We start from the raw sequence: 16,774 nt of genomic DNA on the forward strand, positions 1-16,774 counted from the left end.
TAGTTTGCCCACCATGGAGGAAAATGCAGTTTTACAGGGAGGGATGGGGCTGTACAGCCTCTCTCTGCCCAGTGCTGCCTCCCCTTACCAGGATTAATTGCCCTTCAGGCCCTTTGGATCCCGCCTGTGGCACTTGCCCCTCCTCAATAATGACCATTTATCCAGCCCTAATATACCTATTCTCATTTCATTCATGTTCTGAAGAGCGTCCCTGCTAGCAGCTCACCTTGCCACAGGAGCTTTCAGCTGTCCCTGCAGCCAGTCTGAACACTTTGTCTTTCTTTCAGAGAGCCACTCAATGTGGGCTTCTGTGAGCAGCAGCAGTGAGGAAACCATCGAGCCCAACTACAGCAGCATTGAGCAGCTCTTCTGCTTCCCACAGCCAACCCCCAAGGAGAAGACAGCAGCACCGGTGAAGGCAGAGCCCAAGGAGGTGAGGAGGCCCCCCCTGTTTTTTCAAGTAAAGATCCCTGCAGACAGCTCATCTAATATGAGTTATCTTCTTTTTCTTTAATGAAGATCACATTTTTGGACTCCAAGAAAAGTCTCAATTTGAACATATTTTTGAAGCAATTTAAATGGTAAGATATGGCCAGTTTTTGTAACAGTTGACAAAACTTTGAGCAGGTTCTGCAGTATCTGGAAGGTCCTCACAAAATCTGTTCTAGCCAATGTGCTTTGGTGTCCATGCTACTAAATCATTTGAACATTCCCTATTTTGTCCTATACTGTCTTTAAAATACTGAGTTTAGGGTTTTAATTATGTTTTTACATACAACTTCCCCATATTTTGGCAAAGGGGATTTTACAGATAAAGTTGTGGCACAGACTCTTAGGGTGACATAGACTGTGAGACACCTGGAGGTCAAATCCCTCTTCAAATCAGGGCCAATGGACAAATGAAGAGTTCAGTTTTTTTCTAGGATGAAAAAAGAGACAGGGTCTCAGTAGCAGGATTCATCTCTGGCCTTGAGTCATTTGATCAGGGCCAGAAATAAGATTTGGGTCATAGCAGGGATCCAGGTCCTCATTCTAAGTTAATTGTGGGGAGATACCTTTCCTTTTGGATTATTGTGACTCTTTACTAGGGAAAGCACAGAGTGCTTGCACAGATAACTCTCTTGGTAGTGTGTGATAGTTGAAAAGTGGTCTTTGGTTGATGTCTGGCTCTGCTCCTCCTTCCTGCAGCTCCAATGAAGAGGTGACTGCCATGATCCAGAATGGGGACCGGACCAAGTTTGATGTTGAGGTTCTGAAGCAGTTGCTGAAGCTGCTGCCAGAAAAGCATGAGGTCAGGAGGAAAACAGTACCCTTGGTTCACAGAGCTGAACATGTAGTGCAGCCCTGCAGTCTTGATTCTTTATTTCTCACTAGATAGAAAACCTGAAGGCCTTCAAAGAAGAGAAATCAAAGCTAGCAAATGCAGATCAATTCTATCTTCTCCTCCTTCAGATTCCTAGGTAAGGTTATTGGTCATGATCTTCAGCCCAATCTTTTTCTTGATTTACCCCTGGGAAGTTTAAGGTTTTTTTACAGGAGCCTCACAGACCAACACTGATGGATATAACTGGTGGATTCCCCTTTCCCCCTTGGAGCTATCCCTTTCCCTGTTACCCTTAGATGAAGGGCTCTTCCTGATCCAGCACCTCCTCTCCCTCTGAAGCAGCAGAAGCTGGCCCAGACTCAGGGTCAGATCTGCCCAAAGATGCTCCATAACTTAATGAAAGGCAGTGCCAAGTGCAGTGCCAAGAAGGGGAAACTCTCCTCTTTGCTGACCACAATGCACCATCAGAACCTGCATCCCTGCTGGTGCTCAGGGCCCCTCTCCTCCCTCCACAGGCCACACCAGTAGGTTGGTGTGGATGTGGTTGACAGCAGTGTTGTGGGGTGGTGTGGGCTTGCTGGTGCTGTGGGAAGGGAGCTGCTGTGCTGGCTGAGATCCCAGGGCCTTCATGGTGTGAATCCATCTCCACCCTCAGCTACCAGCTGCGCATCGAGTGTATGCTGATCTGTGAGGAGACCACCGTCGTGCTCGACATGATTCAGCCCAAAGCTGAAGCCATCCGGAGAGCCTGTGAAGGTATAGATGGCCTGAGCTTATTTCTTCATCTGATTTAAGATAGGAAATTTTAACCTCCACAAAACGTCCCTGGAACTCTGCAGTGTTACCCCCAAAACTCCCCCGGAGCTCTGCAATATTACTAGCCAAAACCCAAAGGACTCCTGTGTGGTCCATTCACTGGTTTGCTGCAATTGGGATGTAACTTTAGGTGTCTCCACTGATGGTCAAAGCCCTTAATGGCACCAAAGATCATTTTCTCTCACCCTCATCCCCTTTTTTCTGCAGCAGATGTATTCCTCTGAAACACTTTGAATGGAGAAGTGCTGGAAGTTCATCAGCCCTGTTTCAAAGGAGCTGAATTTAGACAGCATAGCTGGCCGTGCTGCAGCTAATTCATCCATCCAAGCATTATTTCCCAAATTAAGAGCTTCATACAGCAATTTTCTCTGCTGTCAGAAAAGCCTACCCCAAACTTCCCCTGAAAGTAGCGATGCTTTAGTATTTTCCTGCCTAGAAATGGAACCAGAAGAAAAAGGTTGTTATTTTGGGTTATAAACTGCTGATGCTCCAATATGGTGGGTACACAGAAAGTTTATGCAATAGATTTTGGCTTCCTGTGGCAGAACCCTTTGGTCCCACTCCTCTGAGAGCAGTATGCTCTTCTTGGCACTGTCAAGTGTCATCTGTCCTATAAAGCCAGTTTCCCCAACCCCTGCTAAGGGTTTCTCCAGCAGGCATTACAGCTGTCTGCTGGGATAAGTTGAAGAATCCCCCAAAATTACTTTCAGCAGCCCAGTTATCCTTTTGGAGCTGTTCTTGCCTCAAAGCTAAGTGCTTCAGAAAGCACAGCACTGCAGCACCCTGTTGTAAGAGCAAGGACAGGGACTGTACTCTTCATGCCTGGTCAGTAATGACCTCTGCTATGAGAGACCAGGAACAGGGTGAGCGTGTCTGGTTTTAGCAGCTGGCAGGTGATCATAGGGCAGTCAGAACTGGCTTCACAGCACAGCTAAATCAAATTGGCAAGATAAAATTTGCAGCCCAGTTACCCTTGCCTGCACTGGGAAACTTGCAAGGAAGGCAGGACTTTAATTGCTGTTAGTGAGGAGAGTCCAACTCCAGGTTATTTGCCATTAGGAAATGAGAGATGAGATGTAAAGAAAGAAACATAAGTGAACAAAGACTTTTACAACCCATGGAACTGAATCTACATAGAATCAGTTTCTCTGCTAGTTTCAGTGCAGTTTAGGACATGTTCTGGTGTAGCAGAGGCTTTTGCTTTGAAGTCCCTTATGTTTTTCAGATCTTCTGACCAGTCATCGCCTGCCAGTCTTTTGTCAACTGATTCTCAAAGTTGGAAACTTCCTGAACTATGTAAGGACTTTTTTTGTCTTCCCCAATTACTGCCTATGAATGATCTCCTTTAGGGTTGTAGTTTGGATGGACACAGGAGTTACACCTGCTTTCTTTCTCTCTTGTAGGGAAGTCACACAGGCGATGCCGATGGGTTTAAAATCAGCACTTTACTCAAGCTAACAGAAACCAAAGCAAACCAAACCCGCATTACACTGCTCCACCATATTCTGGAGGTACCACTGCCAAGTCCTGCACATAGGGAAGAGGGAGGGTTTTATCACAGATGAAACATTTCTCCTACTCTGCTGTTGGCTAATGCCACATGCTCATACTCGCATCCTCCCTGGCAAGCCCCAGAGTGTCACAAGTCAGGAGCATTTGAATCACTTTGGTGACTCTGGTGGAGGCTGCTTGTGGGCACTACTCCTTATTTTAAGACTTGCTCTGCTTCCCTCCAGCATCTTTTCCCACAATGTCTGCAACTTCCTTTCATATTTGTGCAATCTGCACATCAGCAGCTGCAAACCACAGAGCACAAAGCTGTCCTGGCTCATCTGTACCCATTCAGCCTTTCTGCCTTTCCGTGGACTTTCCCTTTTCCTCCAGACTATGCTCAGGCTTTTCATGCTTCTCTCCAAGCCACCATGGTTTTCCTATTCCCTGCAATGCTGTTTTTATCTTTTTTCTCCATGCTCTGCTCTGCCACCTTCATTCATCAATGTCCCTCTGTTTCAATTATGCTTGCTCAAGCCCTGCTTTAGCTGGCAGTAGTTTCAGCAAGGACAGCTGTGAAAGTAAAGAATGCAATTAAGATTCAAGGCCTTTTAGTACCCTTCTGGGACCGTAGGAAGTGTCAGATTGCATCAAACCACAGTCCTGCCTCCCTTCATGCTCAAGAAGAGCCCTGCTTTGCTTTGAACTATGAGCATTTGTCAGGGTTCAGCACTCTGCTATGTTTTTATAGCCAGGGAAAATGCCTTTCCTCTCTGAATGTGCAAACTACAGACAGGGGGGCAATAGCAGAACAGAGCACACTCATCCTTCCTGGACATTTCTGTCCAGCTTCCCCTCAGCTCCTGCCACACACCAAATAACACTTCTTTCTCTCTTCCTCTTCAGGAAGTAGAAAACAGCCACAAGGACCTACTGGAACTGCCAAAGGATCTTGAATATGTTTCAAAAGCAGCAGGGTAAAATTGTGTGTCACTTCCTTTGAATTAAAAACAAAAATAAATCCCATGCGCATCAACAATGTACCAGAAATTAGGACACACACAGCTGGTATAGAGATTAACAAGATGGCATCTTACATAGTTTTAACTGAAAGATTTGGTTGATGAATGTTGAAAGCCCTTTAATATATAATAATTCTACTACAGCTGGCAACACTTAGGACTGAAATTTGCAGAGCAGTCAGTTAGAACTGCCTCCCAGACCCTTCTGAAATGTGCACTGCCTTTGTGGTGGCAGGAGCTGGTGAAGGCCAGCTACCCAGAAGCATTTCTGAAGTACCTCCAGGCAGGGAAAGTGAGCTAATGCTGAGCATGGCAGGTGGAGAACAGCCTCTCGAATGGGTGGACATTTTTTGGCATTCATCTACCCTACACACAATACTGTAGGTAGGCCTGGCAGCTTTTCCATAAGTACTGTGGAGGGAGGGAAGCTGTTTTCCATGAGCTTGGACTGTATGGAGAATTCAGAGCACAGGGTTCAGTTCAGTGAAGTGGTGGGAAGCAGTGGGGTGACCAAACCATGAGCTCAGATTTGTCCACTCCTTTGTCAGCTCAAGATGCTGGAGTGTAAACTAATGGCAGGGTTCTGTGTGATTTCAGAATTAATCTTGATATTATACGCACGGAGTCCGGCACCAATTTAAAGAAGTTGCTGGAGCTTCAGCGGAAAGTCTTGTCATCAAATGAGGATGTGAAACAGCAGTATGAGAAACCCATCCAGGTCAGTAATGGAGCTGCCTTAGATCTCCCCCATTTCACTCAGAGGGGTGGTGCATGGTACATCTGCAGCTGAGGAGCCTCATGAGAGGGCAGGAGATATTGCCACAAGGCAGGCTCTCAGATTGGGAAATAGGCTGCAATGCCACACAACACAAATAAATGTGTGTTTGCCAGCTGCAACCTAAACCTAGATACCTTTGGGGAGGCCAGTTCTGGCCTCTGCTTGGGGAGCAGTTGGGTGTGTGCCCAACTGCTCTGTCCATGCTTTTGTGTGACTCCCCTCTTTAAGGGAAGATGGTCACCTTCTGGGTGGGTCACCAGAGTGAGCCCTTTGCTTGGGATTGAGCTTTGCATGAAGCTTTCCACGTCTTGGTCAAGCCACCCCTGTAAACTGCACAGCACAGTTGCCAAGAGTAAAGATCATCTGCAAATCTTAATTTCTTCCGACTTGTTTCCCTAAAGCTCCGCTGCAGTTAAAAGCCAGGACCCAGAGTCCTGCTCTAAGCTCTAATCCTTCCTCTGTGAGTGCACCTCACTTGTTATCCTCTGCATGGTGTTTTACTGTGTACATTTAATGTGTTCCAGGACAGCATTGATGCCTCCAGAAAACTGGAAGAAGAATTTGAAACCATTGAAAAGAAGAGAGAAGAGCTTGCAAATTATCTCTGTGAAGACCCAAGCAAGTTGTCCTTAGAGGACATATTTAGCGTCATGAAGACCTTCAGAGATCTCTTCATCCGAGCCCTGAAGGTTGGCATCTGCACACGGGATGCTGAGCATCCCTAGTGCTGGCAGCTGCCTCCACTCCAGTGGACAGGGGTGGGATGGGCCCCCAGATCCAGGGGGGAACCTGGTTACAGCCTCCTGCTTTTGGCACTTGGCATGAGGTCCCCCAATGAGGCTGTGTCTGATCCATCCTCCACTGCCTCCTGCTGCTGGGCCTGGCCCAAACACCAGGGGTTTGTGATTTAGCTGCAGAGCCACAAAGATTTTGTGACTTTTGGGCCAAGTGTGCAAGTTTTAGTGAAAGGGGCTTACAAAACTTCGCCCTTTGCTCCAACCTGAGCAAACAGGCTCGGAAGGGGGATATGTAGTAAAAAAGCCACCTGTTTGGAAAAAAACTGTGGCTTCAGTATCTCCCACTTTCACCTCAGCTAGAGGTCAGGCAGGTGAGCACACTGCAGGGAGCTGTGTGAGGCACATCACCACTGCCACCTCCGAGTGGCACATTGCAGAGTCCTGGCCAAGTCAGCAGTCCCCTCTCACCACTCTGGTAAGACAGCCCTTATTCCCAATGCCCATTTAATTTATTGCACAGGATGTGGCCAGAATTTCTCTTCCTTCATCTATAGATCTCCTTTCTCTTCATCAGCTTCTCTAGCAGACATTTACCCAACCTTCTCGTACCACTGTTACTTCATTGCAGGAAAACAAGGACAGGAAGGAGCAAGCTGCCAAAGCAGAGAAGAGGAAAAAACAGCTAGAAGAGGAAGAGGGGAAGAGACAGAAGGGAGAAAATGGAAAAGTCAGTGAGTATCTGAAATGGCTTCAAAAAATAGAGATGGAGCCATAGGAGCTCTTTGGTGGTCCTGCTTTAATGGACCAGTACAGGTAATTTATTTTGTAGGTTTCCAGGTGCTGGCTGACTAAAGGCTTTTAGGATATCTTACAGCCAAAGCTAAGAATTGACTTTCCAGAGTTGCAGCTGGGCAGAGAAGTTAATTTTAGGTTTGCTGACGGAGCAGCAAAGAAGAAAACCACCACAAATTAAATATTTCAGTTAACTTTTTCAGTTTCTAAACATAACTTTTGAATCTGAAATCTAAAAAGAAACATTTGACTTTTCCACCTCCTTGTATACACTTGAATAGTCTCTCCACTGCAGTTGTCCCAAAAATCTTGTGTGTCACTTAAATATGCCTTCTTCTGGATGAAAATGAAAGGCTGAAAAATATAATTGGAAGAATCTGAGAGGTAAGAAAAAGTTATTTTTCCCACAAAAAGAAAAGAGTTCCCACCAACATGGATAACAAACAGGGAATCTTACAAGGTCATGGTACAACCAGGAACATGTCCAGGCAGAGCTGGTGCCACTGGTGCCAGGCTGTAGCACCAAGGCTTGGGAGCAAATCCCTTTGTCTTCAGCCAGGATATGCTGCTATGGGATCACGGGGCACAGGCTGCTCCCAGGCCTGGGGGAGCTGCTTTGCTCCTGCCCAGTGGTTGCTTGTACTGGGCAGCAGTAGCCACTTCCAGCAGTGGCATCACTGCAGTTCTCTCCTGCTGTCTCATGGGCAGGTTTAACACCTCTCTCTCTCTCTCCCCCAGTCAAGAAGGGGTTGATGAAGCAGGAGGAGGTGTGTGTCATGCAGTGGCATCACTGCAGTCCTCTCTTGCCCTGTCTCATGGGCAGGTTTAACACCCCTCTCTCTCTCTCCCCCCCAGTCAAGAAGGGGTTGATGAACCAGGAGGTGTGTGCCATGCAGTGGCATCACTGCAGTCCTCTCCTGCCCTGTCTCACGGGCAGATTTAACACCCCTCTCTCTCCCCAGTCAAGAAGGGGTTGATGAAGCAGGAGGAGGTGTGTGTCATGCAGTGGCATCACTGCAGTCCTCTCCTGCCCTGTCTCACGGGCAGATTTAACACCCCTTTCTCTCTCTCTCTCCCCAGTCAAGAAGGGGTTGATGAAGCAGGAGGAGGTGTGTGTCATCGACGCCCTGCTCGCCGACATAAGGAAAGGCTTCACGCTGAGAAAGACAAAGAACAGGCACGAGTCAGATGCAGTTCCCAAACCCTTGTCTGCAGAGGGCCCAGAGGAAAGCCAGTCTGGTAAGGACACAGACCTGACTGTACCTGCAGTTATTCATTCCCATCTGCCTCTGAGCCTGAGCCAGGCATGCACCAGCAAGAAGCTTTTGTGTTTGTATTTGGGGCATTTTGTTTAAGAAAGCTTTGCAGCCAGTGCCAAGGAGAAGAGGAGCAGAGAGCCTTGAGCTGTTGCTAGCCAGATCTGTCACAAAATTAGCAGGAATTTGGAGCAGCATGGCCCTGCATGAGTGTTGATAAACCCTCTGAAGTGCTTGACCCACATGTCAGCCGTGGCACCATGGCACTGCTGTCATCCCCACACAAGTCCTCTCCATGCTCTCAAGTCTCAGTAGCACAGCGTGGTTCTGCCTTGGAGACTGCTGCATCCCATCTTAGTCTACACTTGCGAGACTGAAGAAACCCTCTAAAAAATATAAGAAACCCCATTTGCAGAAGTACCCAAGTCCTTTAGGTGCTTGTGAGGAGACAGCCCATGGGTTTAGCTTTTCTTTGGTCTCTTGACCTCAGTGTCAGTGCAGTTAGGCAAGTCCAAGGACACTGATCTATCCATGGCTCTCCTAGCCCTGCTCTGCAAGGGCAGGTTAAGGCTGGCTCATGGGCAGCCTGGAATTCCTCACACAGCCAAGCCAGCAGTCCAGCCTGGTCCAGAACCTCACAGCAGGTTCTCTCTTCCTGACAGAGACTTCCAGGCTTCCTTGCAGGTCCTGGAGCCTCCATGGAAAGCAGCCTTTGCAGCAAAGACACATTAACACCTGCTGAAAACAAATCAGGGGCTTTGCTGAGCCTGGGAGACCAGCCGGGGTGACCACCTGGGTATAAGGAGGGGAGGTGCAGGGAGGATAAACTGGTGCTGCCTCTGCATAGCTTCTGTAGGGTCAGTGCCCCCTCCACAGGCAGCTGCTGACCTGTGACCTCTGCAGGGAGCTGCATCTTGGTTGATTCCTGGTGAAACTGCAGCTATGGCTGATTGAGTGTTTTCTGTTTAAAGGAGAGAGCGTTAAGGATCTGCAGGCAGCAGGGAAGCAGATTGATGACAAGATCAAACAACACAAGGATGATCATCCCTCAGAAAGCACTCCTCCCTCAACCACTGCCCCGATGGAGACAGGTGGAGGTGCTACAAATGGTTCAGCATCAGGCCAGGTATTGTCTAAAAACAGTGCTGGAGGAGGTTTGCCACTGGAGTCCCAGACCAAGAGCCCCTCAGTGAGCACGGTGGAAGCTGATGGAGCCAGTCAGATGGAGCAGGCAAACAACGTGGAAAGCCTCCAGCCCAGCACAGAGAGCGGCTCCTTTGCCTTCTCTGTGGCTGACATAGGCACAAGGATAAGCTTTGTAAGCAGCAGTTCAGCCTCTGCTGGGAGAGACCAGCTCAGCTGGACTAACGGGTCCATGTCAGGAGGCCAGGACAAGGAATGCCCCGCTGAGGGTGCTCAGTCTGCTCCCTGCAGTGAGGCTCAGCAGGCAGAGTCTAAAGAAATGGCCAAGGAAAATGAAGACCCTGGTACAGACTCGCTGCTGGACACCTCTCAAGACAAGTCCTTCTCAGAGGAGCCAGCCACCGACTCCTCTTGTTCAGCAACTCTTCCCCCAGAGCAACCTCACAGTGACAGGGAAAAGCAGAGGCCATCAGGGAAAAGGAAGAAGAAGAAGAGGCACAGCAAAAGCTACTCAGGTAACCTATTTACAAACAGCCCTTGGGGACTGACTTAAATGTGGACCATTCCTGATATATTTGTATACACCCGTTTCTTTCCCCTTCAAGGCCCCATGCCCCCTGCCCCTAGAGTCTGTTTCATTCAGCAGTTCTATTTTATAAACCTGAAAGAGCTTTAAGAAGAAAACCACAAGCATAGTTCATTCTGGTGACATGTATAAGTAGTTTATAAAGGAGTAATGATGAATCAATAATTAAAAAGCCCATTACACATAGGCAGTAAAGATTGCAATAAGCACATCTGTCAAGTGTGCTAAAGACAGCTACAAGGCACGGTTATGTGCAAACAAGAGCTCCATTAGGCTCCAGAGCAGTGATTAAGAGCAGTTAATACTGGGTACTTAATCAGCAATCACCCCCTCTGAACTACTTATAAACACATAAAAGCAGCAACATCAATGCTGCCTTGGGGTTGTTTGGTTTTTCCCCTCATTGCAGCAGCACTTTGCCTGACAACCTGCCCCAGGGGTACTTTAGGTGGCTTCTAAACATTAGACCCTCAAAGCATTGCTGCAGAGGAGGGGGGAAGGTCTGAAAAAGAGCACCTTGCTGATGCTTCCACCAAGGATGGATCCTCCAGCTGGGCTGCCCTGCTGGGGCTGGGAGGGAGCTCAGCTGCTGGAGCCACACAGGCTCCCTCTCCAGACCAAAAGTCCTCAGCCAGTCCCAAACCTGGGAAGAGTGTCCAAGTCCTTTAGGTCCTTTTACCCTTGGGTGGGCACCTTAATCCCAAACTGGAGATGCCTCGTAGGGAAGACAGATGGGTCTGTCAACCTTTAGAACTTAAAATACACTTTGCAAAGCCTGTTTCCTGCAAGATCCTGAGGTCAAACAAATGGGCAGGCAAATGGGAAAGTCTCTTTTTAACAATGCTTGATGGTTTTCCTTTCAAGTAGGGTGGAGGAGAAAAGAGAGTTTGAATAACCATTGCTGCGAAAGACAACACAAGTTGAGCAGCTACCACAGAGGGCCTTACCTTAATGCAGCATCCCCCAGGGTTGTATTATTTATATTTCTAAACATGCCACCTTCCCCTAGTTAAAAACAAGCCAGGAATGAAAAGTGATTTCCTGTAACAGTGGTTCCCAAACTTGCTTCTCAGGAGGAGCAGAAGCTGCAGCAATGGGAGCATCCCATGCTCACAGCCCCTGCAATTGTTTCCTGACACCTGAATTAGGAGTTCTGGCTTAAAAACTGACCCCAGCCTGAGAAAGCCACAGGGTTCCCTCAGCATCCAGGGATGGCATCAAGGGGATTGGAACTCGATGATCTTTAAGGTCCCTTCCAACCCAAACCATTCAAAGATTATATGTTCTTAGGAACCTCTCTGCTACTAGACAGTATTTTCATCTTAAAAAGTTCCCTGTTGCTACCTTGGCCTTGCCATAATCAGATATATTTAGTGTCTCTCTTTTGTTCAAAAGCAGAGGTTGAGAATGATACTGGATATAATAAAACAAAAAGAGATTGTGTGGCACAATGAGGTATGTAAACTCACAAAGGTGGATTTTTTTTGTGAACTAACCACAGCACTGGGACTTCACAGACCTAATCAGTATTCAGCATGTCACCTAAGCTTTTTGTCTTTGTGTCTAATCACAAACACGAGAAATAAATTTGTTACTCTGATTTTTACTCTCCAGGGTGTTGATCTTGTGTTGAGTGGAGTCAGTGCTGATCTCCATTCGACACAGGGTCACAGCCCACATGTTTGTCCTCTGTGTCAGCAGCAGCCAAACTGCTTCTCCCTGCAGATAATTAAAAGCCATTATTCTAACCAAACAATCAAACTTCATGTGATGAACAAAGTCCTTGCTTTGATCACATTATTTTCTCAAAAACTGTAACCATGCAATTTCAGTACCTACCTCCAGCACAGAACATTTGGTTTGCTTGTGGGTAGACACTTTCTATAGCACTGTTTAAATATGGGTATCAGGAAAAGGGAATAAAACACTGGACCCGGGGACAAATACTAGTTGGGGCAAGATACCAGCTCCCACTCAAAGCTAAATTCAACTCCAGAGCTGCACACAAGTTCCCTGCATCCTTCACTGATGCTGGCAACATATGGGTGCCCCTCAAAAGGAGTTCCAGGTTGAGACTTTCATTTGCAAGACTTCCCATTTTTACAGCAACTGGAAAGAAAAGCAAGAAAAATAAACAACGAAACACCCACTGTACTGAAATTGCATAGTTATGCATTGTCCTTTCCATGCTGATGAGCATCTCTTATGAACTAAATCAATATTATCAAATCACTCTTTGTCTTGTTTCCTGAAAGGAATGTATTTATTCTCCAGTATCCCCAGTTCCCTGGGGCTAGGAGCCCAGCTGGGAGTCCTGTTCTTGCACAGAGACAGGAGGAATCTGTGCAGGATTTCCCCACAGGACTGCTTTTGTTCCTGCACCTGGAGCATCACTGCCAGCAAGAAAAAATGGGATATACATTGGGTAGTTACAGTCCTGACTACTTCCTGCAGGAACAGAAAATAGTAGCAAGGAAGCATAGATGAGAAGTATGCCAGGACCAGTGGACACACTGCATTGGAAGGACAGCTGGAACCATGAGCAAAGCTTAACTCAATTTTTTTTTTCCATGCAGGCTTAAAAAAAGTCATATTTGAAAAAAATATATATGAAACACAGTTTTGCTTTGTCTTAGGAAGTCACAGAAATGCAAAACAGAGGAATGGATGGGCAGACAGTACCTTTATGAAGTGACCAAGTGAGGCATGAGTTTCACTGCATCCTTGGAATGCAGTGCCTGGCATTGCACCAGCAGAGCCTGCCTGGGATCTGATGCCAGGAAGGCAGAGATGAGCTGCACCTTGAAACCTGCACTTCTCTTTTTCCTGTTCTTCTGTATGTCACAGAGCAAGGGCAGCAGAAGCAAAAACCCATTTGCTTGTCTTAGTCTCCTGCCAGAGAGCTTCCTCTCCCAAATGCAGCTCCTGTCTTGATGAGACAGATAAGACAGAACTTCTTGATAAGACAAATTCAGCAAGCCTAGTGTTACCAATCAATATTTTTTTCCTGGGATGTTCCACCTGATTTATTTATTTATTTTTTATGTTTTGTCACAAGCATACATGGTCTGTTCAGGTCCCCACTAGTTCTCTTTTGATACAGGATATTTCTTTCTCTGGTGGATTTGCTGATTTGGAAGTTAATGGGTCTCAGTGAAGACTCAGGAATCTTCTTCCTTCTTGTGCAGATCCAGCTGCAGGGATCAAGACTCAAACCTCTTATGAGTTTTTAGAGCTTTCCTAACAGCAGCAGATGGCAGGAGCAGCCTGTGCCTCTGTGATATTTCAGAGCAGTAAAAGACTGTTATCAGCTACCGAGTTCTTGCTTCACCTTGACCACATCTTGTTATGCAGCAATTTCTGTAATAATGTCTTTAAATGTCAGCTTTTACACCTAAAGAGTGGTATCCCACATTATATTCATGTTCTTCAAAGAAATAGTTCAGCTGTTTTTCCTCTGGAATCAGGGCCCTGGTGGTCACACTATTTGTGTGCACCCTGGTAACTTCTCAACTCATTTCCATCCAAATCCAGAAAAAGCTTGAAGAATCATCTTATAAAGGTGACAGTAAAAGAGAGAAGAGACTGTACAAACACATGAACTCAAGAGAGCTGATCTTTGGGTTTGCATGCCTTAGACCCTAGAGAATTCCTACAGACAAATGTTCATGTCTGTTTGTGCAGCTCCCCTTTTCCTTCCTTTATCCTCTGTATGTCCCTTGGAATGGTTGAGGGGAAAGAAAAGCCTTGAAAGCACAAGTCCAGAAGCAACTGGGTGGCAACAACTGGGCTTTAGCAATTTCCCTGCTCTCAAATCTACTTGATTTATTCCCTAGACAGTAAAAGAAAAACCAAACTGCAAGTACAGACCAGCTCAGGGATCACAGCCTCATGAGGAGGGAGAGAAAGGGCAGAAGGGCAGCTGTGACATGCACATGGCACAGTGGCACATCAACCTTCCCCTGCAAAGACACAGAAGGGATTGAGAGTCCAGGTTTTCCTTTCATTTTGAGGGACAGGTGCTTTATCTCTCCTTCTGCAGATCCAGTATTGTCTGTGGGTAGTTTTTAAATGGACTGTGAGAATGTCATCAATCTAATGCTCATTTCCTGCTAGGCCTTTGCCTTCATGTCTGCCTTGAGAAATGGTATTTGATTCAGTTATGGAGTGAGACAAGCTACAGTGTGCTGCCCCATCCTTCTGACAGTCCTGCTAAATCCTCTAGATTTAGTTAGTTCAACAATTTAATACCTAGAAGGATGTATGGTTTTGGATTAAACTTAAAGACAGAGTTGCCCAAACTCTGGAACATCAGGATTGGTTCTGGAAACATGAGGTTTTTATTAAATACATCAAACTACCTGTTTTTAGGTTATCTGCGGAACAGATGAAACTGATTTCCCTAGCAGCACCTCAACCTTTAGATGCATGCAAAAACACACCACTTTTGTTAATAGTTGCAAATAATTTGCATTTCCCCCCTTCCTGCAGGTGTCATGGCAAGGCAGAAGGTATGAGAGAACCTCTCACGTGTCCCTGGAGTGCTGCCAGCTTCTGAGACTCCAGGTTCTGCATCAATGAAATGCCACCATGGACAGCTTCTGCCCCATGAAGACCCATGAAGCCTCTCCTCAAGCAGCCTTTCACTCCCCTCCCCAGGACCTAAAGAGCCTCCCCAGAAACTTTGGAGCCCTCAGCCTGTGCCTTGCACTGGGCACCTGTAGGGGCAGGGGATGGTTCTGTGCATAGTGGCGGTGAAAGGGTCAGACCTGTCCTGGAAGCCAAGACTTCCAACCTGCTCTTAGGCCAAACTCCTCTTGAAATGACAGCTGAGTGTGGCCCAAGAACAGACTGCAGTGTTTAGCCCTTGAAGAAGTGTTAAAAACAGCAGTGCCTCAACTAAATTAAGGGTATAGATGAAGCAGTGGCTGTACCATCACAGGTGAAAGTGGGTTAAGTCCCTCTTCTCATTGCCCACTGACAACTTATATTGGGCCAGGCCCAAAACCCAGATTAGACAAATGTATTTTTACTCTCAATCACTGAAAGGAAGGAAAATTGGTTACGGGGGGGGGGGGAAAAGTAAAAGTAAAAGTATGTATTTTATTAAGCATATGGCCATATAAACAGTGTCTGGTTCTTACATGATGCTTATGTGCAATTCTGTTGAAGTGCATCAGTAGTCTTAAATAGTCTTGTAATACATGCTGATGCATCCATCAACTTTTGAAGAACCAGGGCCCTGGTTTCCCTTACTAAAGCAAAAGGAAGAGGTTTTCCAGAGTGCTCTACTGGACACGTTTTCAGCTTACCCTGTAGTAAATCTCTGGGCTTGACTTCCATTGTCAGCTGCTTGTACTCCAGAGTCTATGTCCAAGCTGCAGAACATGTGGAATCATGTTACTTTGGCTTTAAAACTGGGACTGTGCAGTATCGTGTTTTCAAAATTCAGAGCTTTATTTCTCAAGTTTTGTAATAACACTGTATAATAATTTTGTACATAGCTGTCCATTTAAAATGATCTATGTTTGTTGAATGGTGTGATATGTGCTGAAACATAAATCCAGTGGAAGAGCTGGGTACGTTTCAGAACTGTTCATTTATATGGTAACTCGCTGTGGCTAAACTAATGTGCAGGGTAAAGCTTATTTTGCTTTGCTTAATAGGACTTTTCAAGGCTACTCCTTGTAATACTGAAAACTTAGAAGTGAAACCAAGAATTAAATCACTGGTTTGCTTTAACCAAGGCATCGCTATGAGCATATTGAGAACTGATCAGCAGAAGCAGAGATGAGCTGAGAACAGACACATGGGCAGATTCAGTGCAGGAGGCACTGCAGAGTAGCACAGCCCTGTTGCAACACAAAACCCATTCCTGTGGGCAGAAGCAGGCATACCCTCAGCATTCCCTGCAGAACCATGTCACCCAGGGCTGATTTGCATGCCTGTCTCTGTCACATCTACAGGTTTCCCCTTTTTTTCCCTCGTTTCCAGTCTCAAAGCATATCACCCAAGCACCATCCTTTTGCTCTTCAATCTCTGCTGCTCTCAGATTAGACTCCAAGCTGCAAAAACCTGAGTATTAAACACATTCTCCCAGCTCTGTGTTTCCAGAAGAGCCTGCAGCCCAGGCTAGCAGTGCACAGCCAGCCTCCTCCTCACCACCCCCCGTTTGATCAATAGGAACAACATCATTTGGAGATGCAGCACTGGGGAACAAACAGCTTTTCTGAGTGTTACCTAGGGAACCTTTCCTGCTGATGCCCCACCAGCTGCTCACTTCAGATGCTACAGCATGTGTCCATTTCTCCATCTGGGTCTTTCAGCTTCCCTCATTTCCACCCAGAGAGAGCAGCTCATTTCCACAGCCAGAGTTTTTATTACTCTGTGTACTTACCTTGGCATTTAAAGAGAGGGGTTTTGGCATTATCTTTCCCCTGCTTTCAAGAGTTTACAAAGAAATGGGTTATTTTGAGCCACCAGGGGCTCTTTGTTCAATAGTCATCTGTAAATTATCTATTCAATCACATCCCAATCAGCAGATTCAAGCACAACATTTATAATTTATTGCTCCAGAGCAGCTCTGCTTCCATTACAGTGATTATTTAAGAAAAACAGAAGAAAAGAATTAGAGTAGGTCAAAGACTGATATTCAGCTGGGATGTGCAGTTTTGTTCCATTTATGAGCTTGAAATAAAGCTTATGATCCCGAAGATTTTTCAGTGGTTGCAAGACCAAATTAATTGTTGGTAAAAAGAACATCAAGGAAAATTCAACAGAGCTGTGGTCATTTAAGTCAACCATGAGTACAGACCTCAAAATAGAATTC

General features: G+C 46.2%; 1 protein-coding gene across 4 annotated transcripts in view; it reads left to right on the forward strand.

The window, feature by feature from the left end:
• INF2 (inverted formin 2) overlaps positions 1–15,019 on the forward strand; it is a 40,224-nt gene extending 25,205 nt beyond the window's left edge. Inside the window, exons 9-23 of one of the 4 annotated variants that reach the window (XM_063399468.1) lie at positions 288–433; positions 520–581; positions 1,189–1,291; positions 1,375–1,460; positions 1,980–2,080; positions 3,366–3,436; positions 3,544–3,651; positions 4,538–4,608; positions 5,251–5,371; positions 5,956–6,120; positions 6,797–6,899; positions 8,041–8,199; positions 9,188–9,874; positions 11,341–11,400; positions 14,437–15,019. In XM_063399468.1, coding sequence (XP_063255538.1) covers positions 288–433; positions 520–581; positions 1,189–1,291; positions 1,375–1,460; positions 1,980–2,080; positions 3,366–3,436; positions 3,544–3,651; positions 4,538–4,608; positions 5,251–5,371; positions 5,956–6,120; positions 6,797–6,899; positions 8,041–8,199; positions 9,188–9,874; positions 11,341–11,399 — 2,042 coding nt within the window. In that variant the 3' untranslated portion in view covers position 11,400; positions 14,437–15,019. Of the gene's footprint in view, positions 1–287; positions 434–519; positions 582–1,188; positions 1,292–1,374; positions 1,461–1,979; positions 2,081–3,365; positions 3,437–3,543; positions 3,652–4,537; positions 4,609–5,250; positions 5,372–5,955; positions 6,121–6,796; positions 6,900–7,698; positions 7,957–8,040; positions 8,200–9,187; positions 9,875–11,340; positions 11,401–14,436 lie in introns of those variants that run through there. The other 3 variants (XM_063399469.1, XM_063399470.1, XM_063399471.1) reach the window with 3 other exon arrangements.
• The last annotated feature ends 1,755 nt before the right edge of the window (positions 15,020–16,774 follow it).

Source organism: Prinia subflava, chromosome 5 (assembly GCF_021018805.1).
Source record: "Prinia subflava isolate CZ2003 ecotype Zambia chromosome 5, Cam_Psub_1.2, whole genome shotgun sequence".
NCBI lineage: Eukaryota > Metazoa > Chordata > Aves > Passeriformes > Cisticolidae > Prinia > Prinia subflava.